At 38.5% G+C, this 15044-nt stretch overlaps 1 protein-coding gene across 5 annotated transcripts in view; it reads left to right on the top strand.

The window, feature by feature from the left end:
* Nucleotides 1-15044, top strand: part of FKBP5 (FKBP prolyl isomerase 5) — a 119563-nt gene that overhangs the window by 60998 nt on the left and 43521 nt on the right. For all 5 annotated transcript variants that reach the window (XM_042938550.1, XM_042938551.1, XM_042938549.1 and 2 more), the window contains one exon: nt 3294-3438. In XM_042938550.1, coding sequence (XP_042794484.1) covers nt 3294-3438 — 145 coding nt within the window. The remainder of the gene's footprint in view (nt 1-3293; nt 3439-15044) is intronic.

Raw genomic sequence — 15044 nt, 5'->3', positions numbered from 1 at the left:
TCACTGTGTAATTAGTCATTTCTATGTATAGTGTTTTTTTTTTTTTTTTTAATGTTTGTTTATTTTTGAGAGAGAGAGAGACAGAGCACAAGCAGGGGGGAGGGGCAGAGAGCAAGGGAGACACAGAATCCGAAGCAGGCTCCAGGCTCTGAGCTGTCAGCACAGAGCCCGACGCAGGGCTCCAACCCACAAACCGTGAGATCGTGGCCTGAGCTGAAGTCGGACACTCAACTGACTGAGCCACCCAGGTGCCCCTGTGTCTTTTTTTTATTTGTATCTCACAGGGGTCTTGTGAGACGACCAGAGCAACTGTTAATCCTTCCATTTTATTGATGGAAAATGTATATTTGAATTCCATATAAATTAATAAACTGCAGCTGAGAGAGGGTTAAATGCTTTAGTTGTATTAAGTCATGCCTTCTCCTACATTGTTGTTACATGGACAAGTTTTGTATAGTTAATTATTTTTCCCTGAAAATATGATCTCCCACATTCTAAGTATTATCACTAAGTGAGTTTTAGTATCTCCATGTGTCAGCAGTAGTAAATGAGAATTTTTTAGTTTGTTTTGTCTGATCTTGCTTGTGTGAAAGCTTTTTTTTCTGTGCCTGAATCTTCTGAATGTAGTTGTTTTACCGTTAGCTTGCTACATGCTAAGCCAAATTTTGGAAGACTTTCAACTACAGAAATAAGGGCTTTATGCCATAGATTTGTATCATGCTCTCATTTTTCAGAGGGCTTCTCAGTCTATAACTATATGAATTCCTTATCCCAAACTCCAGGATACTTCTAGAGACAGTAGAAATTGTGCAGGCAGTCTGCAGCATCTCCTCGCTCTATTTAAGTCTTTCTCTTTCATGTTTTCAGCGTACCCACCCATGTAGAGAACATGTTCCTCAACCCGCCTCCAGCCCTGTTTTGTTCCAGGGAGTAAATCTGATAAGATTTTTAGGCTTGTAAGACGCACTTTGAGATTGTAAGCCCTTTAAATCGTATCACTTATCACTGTCTAGAGCCTTAGGTTTCACCATGGGGCTTTTGGTTAAGATTAAATAGTTTACTAACTGTGCGACATGGGGCGATGTAGTTAACCTCTCTTTGATGAAATTTCCTCATTGTAAAATTGGAACAATACTACTACCTACCTCATAGAGTGACTGGGATTATATAAAGCATTTAGCACAGTGCCTCATCTGTAGTAACCTCGTTTATTCCCTATTACATACATAACTTTTTAAAAGACCAAGGCACGTCCGGGAAGTCAGTGACTAGCTCAGGAAAATAAAATTACACTGTGGAGCTTACATTTTTAAAATGAATCGAGACTAAAATTCATTCCTTAATGCAACTGCTTAAGGCACCTCCTCACATCTTCCCATTTCCTCCTACCCAGAGCCCCTAGCAACTAACATTCTATTCTCTGTTATGAGTTCAGCTTTTTTAGATGTCACGTATAAGTGAGATCACACAGTGTCTGTCTTTCTCTGTCACTTAGCATAATGCTCCTAAGATCCATCCGTGTTGTCACAAATGGCAAGATTGTGTTCTTTATTGTGGCTGAATTAACATTCCACTGTGTGTATATGTGCCACATTTCTCTTGATCCATTCATTTGCGTATGGATCCTTAGATTGTTTCCAGGGTTTAGCTGTTGTAAATATTGCTGCCCTGAACATGGGGTGCATAGATCTTTTTGAGCTAGTGTTCTCGTTTTCTTCAGATAAATACCCAGAAGTAGAATTGCTGGATCGTATCGTAATTCTATTTTTAATTTATTGAGGAAACTTCACACTATCTTCTACAGTGGCAGCACCCATTTACATTCCTGCCAACAGTGTGCGAAGGTTCCCTTTTCTCCATATCCTCACCAGCACTTGTTTTTTCTTGTCTTTCTCATCATAGCCATTCTAAAAGGTGAGGTAAAGTCTCGTGGGTTTGATTTGCATTTTGGGGATTGTTTTGTTTTTCCATTACTTCCTTCTTAACAAGTGTATAGAAACACAACTGATTTCTGTGTGTTGATTTTGAATCCTCCCGCTTCACTGAATTCATTGATTAGTTCTAACAGGTTTTTAGTGGAGTTGCAGTAATGATTCTCATCTTTATTTTTTTATTTTTTTTATTTTTTGAGAGAGAGAGTGGATGAGGGAGGGCTGAGGGAGGAGAGGGAGAGAGAGAATCTCAAGCAGGTTCCATGTTTAGTGCGGAACCCAACACTGGGCTCAATCTCATGACCCTGAGATCATGGCCTGAGCCAAACAAAGTCAAGAGTCCTACGCTTAGCTGACTGAGCCACCCAGGCTCCTCCGATTCTTTTCCTTTAAACAATGTCTGGACTTTTGAACTAAGAAAGTTGTAGAATAGAAGTTTAGCATGTTTACATGGTGATAAGAGGGCGGGGCTGGTAGGACACAACTTAAAGAACTTAGGAGCAAATGATTGAATTCTTAAAGAAAGTTTCAGACTCTTCCCCTAATACGATGTTTCTTGGGCATGAGCTACCATCCTCTGTTATCTAATAAAGATGATTAATTTGGCATAGGTGATTGACAGAATAAATTATACCACCACATGCCTGGATTTGATTTTCTTTTCCCAGAACTGACCAACTGCATTAGTGGCCTACTCTGCCAAGAACAAAATAAGTATACTGGATTTTATGACAGCTAAATATTTTTCAGCCTGGAGCTTTTTTTTTGGCATTTGCTTTACTAGAAAACAAGTTTTTCAGTATCATATCAAACTACGAAGTGATGCTGGGTTTTTTGCACATTGAATATTCTTCATATAAAAGGAAGTGGAACCTGTTATACTAGGAAGTTGAGCTTTTTGAAAGTAAACCAAACTAGTGGAATTTAGTCAAAAGGTAATGTTTTTAGCACAAGAGGGAAGTAAATAAAATCTCACCTTTTGAAACTTGCTTTAGACTTCTTTTTGAAGATTTTTGAAAGTCCACTCATCTTTTTGTTCTGATTCAGTTTATATATGAACTGGTTCTATGTTTTGAGAGATTTTAGTGTCAAAGCATGAAGCAGGATCTATTGGTTATATTATTACCTTATTTTGAGGGGATAGTGTGCTTGACAGTGAAATTAAATATAGCATTAAAGATTTAGAGTAGTATAGGAAGGTTTTCTAACAGTTAGGATTATTGAGAGAACTGGGAGGGAAGCCTTGAGAAAGGACAGGAAATTATTTGCAAATCTGCCTGGGTAATGTAGAATGGATTCTGTGATCTTTTTTATTTGATTAGAATAAAATCAGCTCCCTTTTTTGATGTTTGTCTTTTCCAGATTGTCAAAAGAGCGGGAAATAGTGAGGAAATGCCAATGATTGGAGACAAAGTTTATGTCCATTACAAAGGAAAACTGTCAAATGGAAAGAAATTCGATTCCAGTCATGATAGAAATGAACCGTTTGTCTTTAGTCTTGGCAAAGGTAAGAGGGTGTTTTTGAGTTGTGTTTTGCTTAGACTTATTGCTATTTATATTATATAGAAGTTGGTCGATCCTGTATAGGAGCTAGCAGATTTTTAGGGGGTCCATAATGTCAAAGTTATTTTCATAATGTTATGAAGATGTTGTCCAGCTTTTTACCGTGTTGACATTCGCACTGATGGTACAAAAGCTACAGTGGTAAAAACTGCTGCTGCCGTTAGCACAGATCTGGGCTACGGCACCAGACTATACGAGTAATCCTTCCGATATTCTTCGATGCCCTCATTCGCTGTTTAAATAAGAAAAAGAAGGGAAGCCCGTGTCACTTAATGTCCTTGATAACAGTGTAAAAAATACCAGTCGTATTAAATCCTAATCCTCGGCTTTGGCATTGTTCTGCTGTTTTGTGACAGACAGGGAGGCGCACAGGGCACACTTCTGTACCCGAGGACAGTGGTTGTCTCCTGGGAAAGCACTTGTGCACTTAACCTGAGTGAAGAACTGAATGAGGTGCATTTTTCCAGAAAACACCATTTTTATTAGAAAGGGCAAACTGGGGGCGCCTGGGTGGCTCGGTCGGTTACGCGTCTGACTTTGGCTCAGGTCATGATCTCGCGGTCCGTGAGTTCAAGCCCCGCGTTGGGCTCTGTGCTGACCGCTCAGAGCCTGGAGCCTGCTTCAGATTCTGTGTCTCCCTCTCTCTGTGACCCTCCCCGTTCATGCTCTGTCTCTCTCTGTCTCAAAAATAAATAAACGTTAAAAAGAAAAAAAAGGGCAAACCGTTATTGTTCGGATTTGATTATTCAGTATTTGGCAGATAACTTTCTTAAAAATGAATGAAGCGAGGGGCGCCTGGGTGGCTTGGTCGGTTAAGCATCCGACTTCGGCTCAGGTCATGATCTCACGGTCCGTGGGTTCGAGCCCCGCGTCGGGCTCTGTGCTGACAGCTCGGAGCCTGGAGCCTGTTTCAGATTCTGTGTCTCCCTCTATCTCTGCTCCTCCCCTGTTCATGCTCTGTCTCTCTCTGTCTCAAAAATAAATAAACGTTAAAAAAAAAAAAATGAATGAAGCGAGCCTGTCACTTCAAGGAAAACAGCTGACAGTATTTGTAACCATTGAGTTTTCAAATGAAAATTCTAGTTCTGGGAAATTTGTATCTGCCACGGTGAGCTTGACAGCTTCCCAGAACTTAAAAGACTTCTGATGAGATCGATGGATGTTCAGGAATGTGGTTTTTAAAATATCATCCAGTGAAATGTGTTAACGTGTGGAAGATCTGGGCAACTCAGTGAACCAATATTTTCCCAATACAAGATGTTACAAAATCATGTGTGACTAAAAAGATCCATTCGTTTTGCAGGCTAGATCAATGGATTTTAATGTAACATAATATTAACGAAAAGTTCCTTGATCTGCTTTCAGATTCTACATTGCAACTAACTTTTATGAAACTGCCACTTGTCCAGCTTGCATGTCCTCTCAGATGATTATATTCATAATTATCTGAAAAAGCTGTTAAAGTACTCCTACCTTTTCCACCTATCTATCTTTTGGGTTTGGATTTTTTCTGTAGATTTAAACTCAGATTGCAACAGATGAATGCAGAAGTAGGTATGAGAATTTGGTTGTCTTCTGTCAAGTCAGACACGTTTTACACTTGTTAAACTGCAAAACAATGCTGTTCTCAGTAATTTTTTACAAATATAGTTGCTTTTCATAAAAATAAATTTTTTGTGTTAACATATGAGGCTGTTACTATTTTTCAGTAGTAAATGTACTATGTTTGAAGGTAAGTAACTTTAATTTTTAATGTGGTAAATATCAGTAGATAGATAAACAAGTTCTTTGGGGTCTTCAATTTTTAAGATTAAAGGGGTCCTGAGGAAAAAGGTTGAGAAGCACTATTTTCAGGTCTTAAGTGTTATTTTTACTAATTCATTTTCAAATGCTTTTGCGTGTCTTTAGTTAATTTAGTACTTTCTTTAATCTTGTGAGAATAATAGCCCATACATCAAACTAGACTTTGTGGACCATGTGGCTTGTTGAAAGTTAGTGGCTGAGTTACCAATGTTTTTAATTCTTACCTGCTACAGATAGAACAGATCTCCAGTTCGTTCCCAGATTAAGTGTGGGAGAAAAGGATTGGACCCCCCCCCCCCCCCCCGCGCACTGGTCTACCACCACGTCTCAGTGTTGACTATAACCCCTTTCATTTTTTACTGTACCACCTGAAATGAATTGTTAACCAGGCATGATCTGGGAAAGAAAAGAGCCAGTGAGGAACTGCAGACTTAAACTCTTTCTGCCTCTCTTGTACCCTGCCTTTCCTGGTACTCACAGGCCTGTGTCCTGGTGACTCCTGCTTCTTGTCCGGCTGTACCCTTCCCGGGCTCTGGTGCAGCCTGTGCCACTGCTCCCTTCTCCTTTGGGTCTTCAGTGAGTTGGTGGCTTGTGTGAGATTAATCTTGTGTTTCAGTACAATGGCAATCAAATACAGATTCTTTTTGTTGAGAAAGCAGATAATGATTGACAGTTAAATTAGAGTTTTTTTCTTTTTTGTTGATTCAGAGATGTGAACCTCCAGGGCCACCAGCATGGCTGTGGCATCAGCATTTAATTTAGATGACCTCAGAGTAAGTGGCCTCATCAGACATCTGTGTTTCCACTGCTCCCCCTGCCCCCTTCAAACTCTTACTCTACCCTTTGAATTTCTGTCCTAAAGAAGTTGATGGATTTAAGCCAACAAGTCTCTCAGCAGCTATCTTTGCAAGTAGACTTGCTAAGAATTGCTAAGAACTGGGGGGAAAAAAAGAATTGCTAAGAACTTACGCTGCTGTCTTTTCTACCTGCATTTTCTTAATAAACTACCCTATGCTGAATGAGTCTTTTATGTTTCCTAGAATTTTGAGCAGAGATAAAAGAGGCAGCTTTCAGTTGACTTGGTACCTATGACACACCTGTCTAGAGACAGTGTGGTCTCTTGGGGAGAGCATCCACCTGGGTGTTAGGAAGCCAGAGTTCCTATCTTCACTCTTCCCTGTGTTATGTTAACATGAGTAAGCCACCTAACCTTCCCTGCTCCTCTAAAAAGGAGGCATCTGTAGAAAAGCATTAAGATTAATTCTGGCTATGATTTCATTCTTGTACCTTCTGTAAAGAGTACAGGAATGAAAACCATAAAAGACTAAGATAAAGCAAGAAACATTGGTAGGCAGTTTATAATTTTTTGTGGGTTTTTTTTTTAAATGTTTATTTTTAAAAGAGAGAGCGCACAGGGGAGGGGCAGAGAGAGAGGGAGACACAGAATCTGAAGCAGGCTCCAGGCTCTGATCTGTCAGCACAGAGCCTGATGCAGGGCTCGAACCCACAAACCGTGAGATCATGACCTGAGCCAAAATCGGATGCTTAACCAACTGAGCCACCAAGATGCCCTTGCCTTGCCTTTTCATTTTAATTGGCCTTTAAAGGAACAATTTTAATTTTGATGAAGTCTACTTTGCTAATTTTTTTTATGGCTTACCTATTATGATGGACCATTTTTGTTTTCATTTGGTTTGGGTTTTTTGTTTACATATGAGGATACTACAGAGAGAAGTAAGCCATTAGCCCATGGTTATACAATAAAGTGGTAGGGCCAGGATTCAAACACAAGCAATTTCTTTCAAGGTGTGTGTATCTTAAGGTTTAAAACTAGCTTAAACTAGGTACAAAAACGAAATAGGTCCTCATCCAGCAGAATTTACTGAGTGCCTGCTGTACATCAGACAGACACTTTTCTTACAGGAATGCTGTAGTTACAGAGGTTTATCAAAAGCAAAGTTTTTGCGGGCACCTGGGTGGCTTAATCAGTTAAGTGTCTGACTCTTAGTTTCTGCTCAGGTCATGATGTCGTGGTTCATGGGTTTGATCTCCGTGTCGGGCTCTGCGCGCACAGCGTGGAGACTATTTGGGATCCTGTGTGTCCCTCTCCCTTTGCCCCTCCCAGCTCATGCTCTTTCTCTCCCTCCCTCCCTTCCTTTCTCTCTCTCTGTCTCTCTCTCTCTCTCTCTCTCAAAATAAATAAATAAAATTTTTTACAAAGCAAAATTTTTGCTATTACCTGCTTGATGTTATGGGTTGAATTCCTATTTTGAAAGTTTGTTGTTTTTTTTTAAATTGAAGTATGTTTTTTTCATGCACTTTAAGTCTTGACAACATCTTACAACTGGTAAAGCACTACTAGTAATGGGTAACCGTGTAGCCAACTTCCTGTGGGTTGTTTGTGGTTTAACCATGTGCTCCCTTTAAATTTCTGTTGATGCTTTTGCTCCCACTTAAATATATCCTTAACATCTGGGTTTTTGTTTGTTTGTTTTGCATGCAGTTTAGGAGTATTCAGGATTGCTTTTAGGCCAAAATATTTAATTTTTCTAACCTTCTCCAAAAGTGTGAGCCAGAAAGACAGCAAACTTTGAGAAAGTACGTTCTTTGGCTTTACCTGGTGCTTTGCAGTAGAGGAAGAATGCTTTTGATTTCCATTGCTCTGTTAATGGGTACTGGGGAGAAGCCTGTTGGGGCAGGGTGAGACTAAATCGTGGGAAGCTAACAAATTTCTAACTCCATTTATATAAAATTATAGCATGGACCCTGTTGTTTAATTGAGTATAATTTTATGGTATTATAGTTTATAATTCTTTAGGAAATAGAAAATAATCAAGACCTGACTCCTGCCTTCAAGTATCTAACAGTTTAGCCTGGCAGAGTTGATGTTAATCCTTAATGAGGCTGTCCCAGGACAGATTATGCTACCATTCCTATTTTCCCTCTCTTTTTAAAAAAATTATAAAGCCATGAGAATGGAAAGATATTCTCCTGTGATCAGTTTTCTTAGTAATCAGAGAACTGCCAAAAATGAATGTAACAGAAGGCATGATCACCTTAGAAGAATCTTAAAATGTAAATTTATTTGTTCAATTCATAATCAAGATACTTTTGGTAGAGAGTAGAGAGGATTATCAGAGCCCTTTTGTAAGACATTCTGAAATAGAACCAAAACAATTCATAAGAGGAAAAAGTAAACAGGAAAAGCTAATTTGCTTTATCTAGTATAAAAAGAAGAAAAACATTGTCCATATATTTTTTTTAATGTTTATTTTTGAGAGACAGAAAAGTGTGAGTGGGGGAGGGATGAGAGGGGGGAGGCACAGAATCCAAAGCAGGATCCAGACTCTGAGCTGTCAGCACAGAGCCTGATGTGGGGCTTGAACTCAAGAACCACGAGATCATGACCTGAGCCAAAGTCGGACACTTAACCGACTGAGCCACTCAGGTGCCCCGACGTTGTCCATTTTATAATGGTATGCAATTTTCTTTTTTTTAATAGAAAATATTAGCAAAATACTCATAGAATTAAAATAGCAGAAATTTGTACTCAGTCCTGGAAATCCTTCAATGAAGGTAAAGCAGGAATAAATCAGATGTGTGTTTTTAATTATCTGAAACTTATTAGTGATTATGCTTATATTTAAGAGAGTATCAACTCTTCTGTTTTGAATGGAAACCCTTCTACAGCAAAATTATTTTATCTTTTTTGTCCTCTATTCCCACATTAAAAAGTATTTTTCTATATAATACATCTTTCATCCTGTAGAATTTTAAATATGCTCATATTTCAAATGCATACCTACATTTAAAAGTTATATAGTCAATAATTTTCATCTAGGGTGCCAAGACTAGTTAATAGAGAAAGAACAGTATTTTCAGTGGGGTGCCTGGGTGGGGTGGTTCAGTCAGTTAAGCGTCCGATTCTGGGTCTTGGCTTAGGTCATGATCTCACAGTTCAGGCTCTGTGCTGACGGTGTAGAGCCTGCTTGGGATTCTCTGTCTCCCTCTCTCTGCCCCTCTCCCCCTCTCACTCTCTGAAAATGAATAAACATTAAAACAATTATAAAAAACAAAACAGTCTTTTTGACAAATGATGGTGGGAAAGCTGGATATTCACATGCAAGATAGTGAAGGTTGTAGCCTTTACACCATATACACAGATTAACTAAAAAATGCATCAAAGGTCTAAACATGAGACCTAAAACTATATTTTCTTAGAAGAAAACATAGAGGAAAAGCTTTGACATTGTATTTGACAATGATTTTTTAGATAGGGCACCAAAAGCAACAGGCAACAAGAGTAAAAAATACATAACTTGGACTACATCAAAATTAAAAGCTGTGCATCAAAGGATACAATGACAGAGTGAAAAGGCAGCCTATGGAATGGGAGACTGTTTGCAAATATCTGATCCCTTGTCATTATAATGAACTCCTATAATTCATCAACAATGAAAAACCACAAATAAACTGATTATAAAATAGGCAATGAAAGACATTTCTCCGTGTGTGTGTGTGTGTGTGTGTGTGTGTGTGTGTGTGTGTGTATGTATATAAATGACCTGACTAGCATATGAGAAGATACTCAACATCACTAATAATTAGGGAAATACAGATCAAAACTGCACTGAGATACCACCTCATACCCATCAGGGTGGCTACTATAAAAAAAAGGTGGGAGAGAAAATAGCATGTGGCAAGGCTGTGGAGAAACTGAAAACCTTTGTATGCTGTTAGTAGGAATGTAGAATGGTGCAGCCACAATGGAAAACAGTATGGCATTTCCTCAAAAAATTAAGAATAGAACTACCCCACGACCCAGCAATTTTACTTCTGAGTATGTTCGCAGAAGAACTGAGAGCAGTGTCTCAAAGAGATATATTTGTACACTCCTGTTTGTTAACAGCATTATTCATTATAGCCAAAAGATGGAAGCAGCCCAAGTGTTTATCTCTAGATGAATGGATAAATAAATTTGTGTATACATACAGTGGAATATTATTCAGCCTTAAAAAAGAGGGAAATCTGACACATGTGACAACACTGATGGAACTTGAGGATACACTAAGTGAAGTGAACTAGTCATGAAAAGACAAATACTATATGGGGCACCTGGCCGGCTCTTTTGGTAGAGCATGTGACTCTTGATCTTATGGGTTGTAAGTTTGAGCACCACGTTGAGTGTAGAGATAACTTAAAAATAATAGCTTTTGAAAAACAAGACAAATACATAATTCCCCTGACATCTAGGTGAATCTAGAATAATCAAATTCACAGAAACGGAGTCAAATGAAATTCTTGCCACAGGCTTGGGGTAGAAAGAAATGGGAAGTTGTTTAATGGGTAGAGTTTTAGCATTGCAAGATGAAAAAGTTTTAGTCTGGTTGCACAACAGTGTGAATATATGTAACAGTATTGATCTGTACACTTAAAAATGGTTGTGATGGCATATTTTATGTTACGTGTATTTTGCCACAATTTTTTTTTTAAGTTTATTTTGTGGGAGGGAGAGAGGAAGAGAAAGCGAAAGCAAGGGATGGGCAGAGAGAGAGAGAGGGAGAGAGAGAATTCCTAGGCTCTGCACTGTCAGCTTTGAGCCTGGTGCCGTGCTCAGACCCATGAACCGTGAGATCATGACGTGACCCAAACCCATGAACCGTGAGATCATGACGTGACCCAAACTCGGATGCTTAACTGACTGAGTCACCCAGGCACCCCTGTATTTTACGACAATGTTTTAAAATGTTTTAAATCAATAAAGAGAAAAATTAGAATATTTAAAGTGGTCACTATAGTCATTATTGTAAATGAAAGTATTCATGATTAAATCAAAATGTATTTTGAAATGTGTTATCTGATTTTTTATTTTATAAATTTATTTATTTTCCAGTATAATTAACATACAGTGTTGTGGTGCCTGGGTGGCTCAGTCGGTTAAGGCTCCAACTTCGGCTCAGGTCATGATCTCATGGTTCATGGGTTTGAGCCCCGAGTTGGGTTCTGTGCTGACAGCTCAGAGCCTGGAGCCTGCTTTGGATTTTGTGTCTCCCTCTCTCTCTGCCCTCCCCTGCTCGTGCTTTGTCTCTCTCTGTCTCTCAAAAAAAAAAAAAAAAAACAACCATTAAAAAATTTTGTAATTAACATACAGTGTTACATTAGTTTCAGGTGTACAATAAACAGTTCTGTACATTACTCAGTGCTCATCACGATAAGTGTACTCTTTGATCCCCTTCACCTGTTTGCCCATAGCCTGCCCACCTCCCCTCTGGTAACTATTTGTTCTCTGTATTCAAGAGTCTGGGTTTATTTGATTGTCTTTTATTTCTTTGTTCATTTGTTTCCACATACGAGTGAAATCATACGGTATTTGTCTTTCTCTGACTTATTTCACTTAGCATTATACCCTCTAAATCCACCCATATTGTTACAAATGGCAAGATTTCATTCTTTTTTATAGCTAAGTAATATTCCATTGTGTATATAAACTACATCTTTATCCATTCATCTATCTACGGACACTTGGGTTACTTTGTTAAATTTTGTTAATATGATTTTTAAAAATTTTTTAAAAGTTTATTTATTTTTGAGACAGAGCGAGACAGAGCATGAACGGGGGAGGGTCAGAGAGGGGGGGGAGACACAGAATCTGAAGCAGGCTCCAGGCTCTGAGCTGTCAGCACAGAGCCTGACGTGGGGCTCGAACTCACGGACCATGAGATCATGACCTGAGCCGAAGTCAGATGCTTAACTGACTGAGCCACCCAGGCGCCCCTATGATTTTTTTAATAGACTTTTTAAACTTTTTTTTTTTTTTTTTTTTTTTTTGAGAGAGAGACAGAGCATGAATGGGGGAGGGAGAGGGGGAGACTAACAGATTCCAAAGCAGGGTCCATGCTCTGAGCTGTCAGCATAGAGCCCTACATGGGTCTCGAACTTACAAACCATGCAATCATAACCTGAGTTGAAGTTGGACATTTAATTGACTGAGCCACCCAGGCGCCCCAGTAGAATTGACTTTTAAAGCACTTTTAGGTTCACAGTAAAACTGAGCAGAAGGTACAGAGTTCTCATGTATCTCCCATCCCTACACAGGCATAGCTTCCCCCTTAACAACACCCTCCACCAGAGTGATCCACTTGTTAGGATTGATGAACCTACATTGAACCTATAAAATTTTATGTCTTAAAATGTATTCTTCGATTACACTTTGCAGAAGCAAGAAAAAAGTACGGTTCATTGCTTTGATACTCGTCTTCTTGTATACTTTTAAGTTTTTCAGTTGCCTGTGGTTACATATGTAGAGAGAGCCTTTAAACTTAGGGGTAGCTATGCTATAGATTTGTTTAAATATATGTTTTTATTTCAGTTATTGTTACAAATGAAATAGGACTCCTGAAATTGATAAATTATATTTGAGCTAGTAAAATTGGAAGTCCAGATCAAGTGTGAGAACAAATTATATATTCTTGGTACATGATACCTATAATTATGATCCTAAAGATCAAGAAGAATCTGTAAAATGTTTACGCTTTGACCCCGTAATTCTGCTTCTACAAATTGAACCTAAGAAAGTATGGTAGAAGCTTGCTTAACCAACCCCGGATTGATGATGCCCCGCGTTCTGTTTGTAAAGATGTTGAGCAATACTGCTGGTTTCCTGGTCTGTGGTGTGGTCCTACACTGTGCTTCAGCCAATTGAGTGTGCCTTGTCAATGCCCTCCAGCCATAGACCACTAGGAACATAGCTGTCATTGAACAACCCGGGTTTATTACTCATTGTAGAGGTAAAATGCACGTAAGAGACTGTGTGGTATTTCAGTAAGAGTATTCAAAGGGATTTATTTTAGGATTTAGGCTTTTGTATTGGGTGATTTGGGGAAGGGATTAAGGAAGAGCTCCTTTGCTCTGGATTGGATATTGCTAGGATGTGGGGTGATTCTTTGGGGATCTTAACAAATCTTATCTAGGAGGAAGGAGGCCAAATAGACAAGAGACTAAAGCCCTACCTGCTGGAGAAGCAGCAGTCACTCCTGGCTGCCAGGAGAGGGGGATATTTGGTATTTTGTAGGTTGCACAATGACCTTATTTTTTGTCCAAAATTTTGAAGTGTTTTTGTTTTGTCTCACTTTTTCATGGTCTCAGAGTGACCTTGTCTGATGTTGGTATTTAGTGAGATTGTTTGTGTGCACCGGGAGAATAGCATGGCCTAGGTTCCCCCAGGCCAGCTTCAGACATCAGTAAGGCCTACCTGTCAGTGTCCAGCAGTTTCTGGATGTTAGGGCCTGCATTTTTCTTCCTCAGACTGTTACTAAGAATCACTTGAAACCTGTTTATAGCCATTGTACTTTTTGTAATTATATAATTTAATATATAAAACACTTAAATTAGTGTAGAAAGAAAGAGGAATTATTTCTGTGAAAACTTGGTCATTTTTGGAAAGCCTTACTAAGGTAAATTGCTAAAAGCATTTTGTAAATTGTTGTTGAATTAGGGATGGGTAAAAGGCAAAAACAAGCCCTTCAGAACACATTTTACCAGAAGAATTCTATGTACTGATTGCTTTACAAGTATCTTCTGGTTCTCAGTCCACTTTAAAGAAACCCACATTGTAAATTGCAAATGATTTACTCATTCATTGAGGGAGCAGGGGAGGGGCAGAGAGCGAGAATCCCAAGCAACATTTTAAATTAACCTCCCAACTATAGCTCTGATTATCAGGTAAGAGGCTTTTATTATACAGAAAAAGTTACGTAAAGATGTAGGTGCAAAATTGTGCATCAGAACTTTTTTTTTTAATTTATGTCTAAGTTAGTTAGCATATAGTGCAACAATGATTTCAGGAGTAGATTCCTTAATGCCCCTTACCCATTTAGCCCATCCCCCCTCCCACAACCCCTCTAGTAACCCTCTGTTTGTTCTCCATATTTAAGAGTCTCTTATGTTTTTGTCCCCCTCTCTGTTTTTATATTATTTTTGCTTCCCTTCCCTTATGTTCATCTGTTTTGTATCTTAAAGTCCTCACATGAGTGAAGTCATATGATATTTGTCTTTCTCCAACTGACTAATTTTGCTTAGAATAATACCCTCTAGTTCCATCCACGTAGTTGCAAATAGCAAGATTTCATTCTTTCTGATTGCCAAGTGTGTGTGTGTGTGTGTGTGTGTGTATACACACACACACACACACACACACACACATATATACACACACCACATCTTCTTTATCCATTCATCCATCAGTTCATCAGAACTTTATAAAAGTCAGAAGAATAAAGGAAGAACCTAAATGTTTATTAATGTAATTGAAATTATAATCAGAAGATGAGATAGTTATTAGGTCATTTTTCAAATACTGTCTTTTAACAAGAAAATGCTCATTTAGTGTGAAATATAGAGTAGATCACAAAACCAAATAAACTATGACCAGAATTTTAAGAATGTATATGTAAAAATTTTAAATGCAAACCAAGTGAACATATAATTGGAAAGAAATGAACCAGGAAATTGACAGTTTACCCCAGATGCTGGAATTTCAGAGGTTTTTTATTTTACTCTTTATGCTTTTCTATAATTTCTAGGTGTTCTATAATAAGTATGTATTGTTACTTTTTGTTTTTTTAATCGGGGGAAGATACTTTTTTTTTTTTAAAGTTTGTATTTAAATCCCAGTTAGTTAACATGCAGTGTAATATTAGTTTCAAGTGTACAATTTAGTGAGTCAACACTTCATACATCACCCGGTAG

This window comes from Panthera leo, chromosome B2 (assembly GCF_018350215.1).
Source record: "Panthera leo isolate Ple1 chromosome B2, P.leo_Ple1_pat1.1, whole genome shotgun sequence".
Lineage (NCBI taxonomy): Eukaryota > Metazoa > Chordata > Mammalia > Carnivora > Felidae > Panthera > Panthera leo.
The sequence above is the reverse complement of the archived record's forward strand: the minus strand, read 5'-3'. Positions and strand labels throughout refer to the sequence as shown.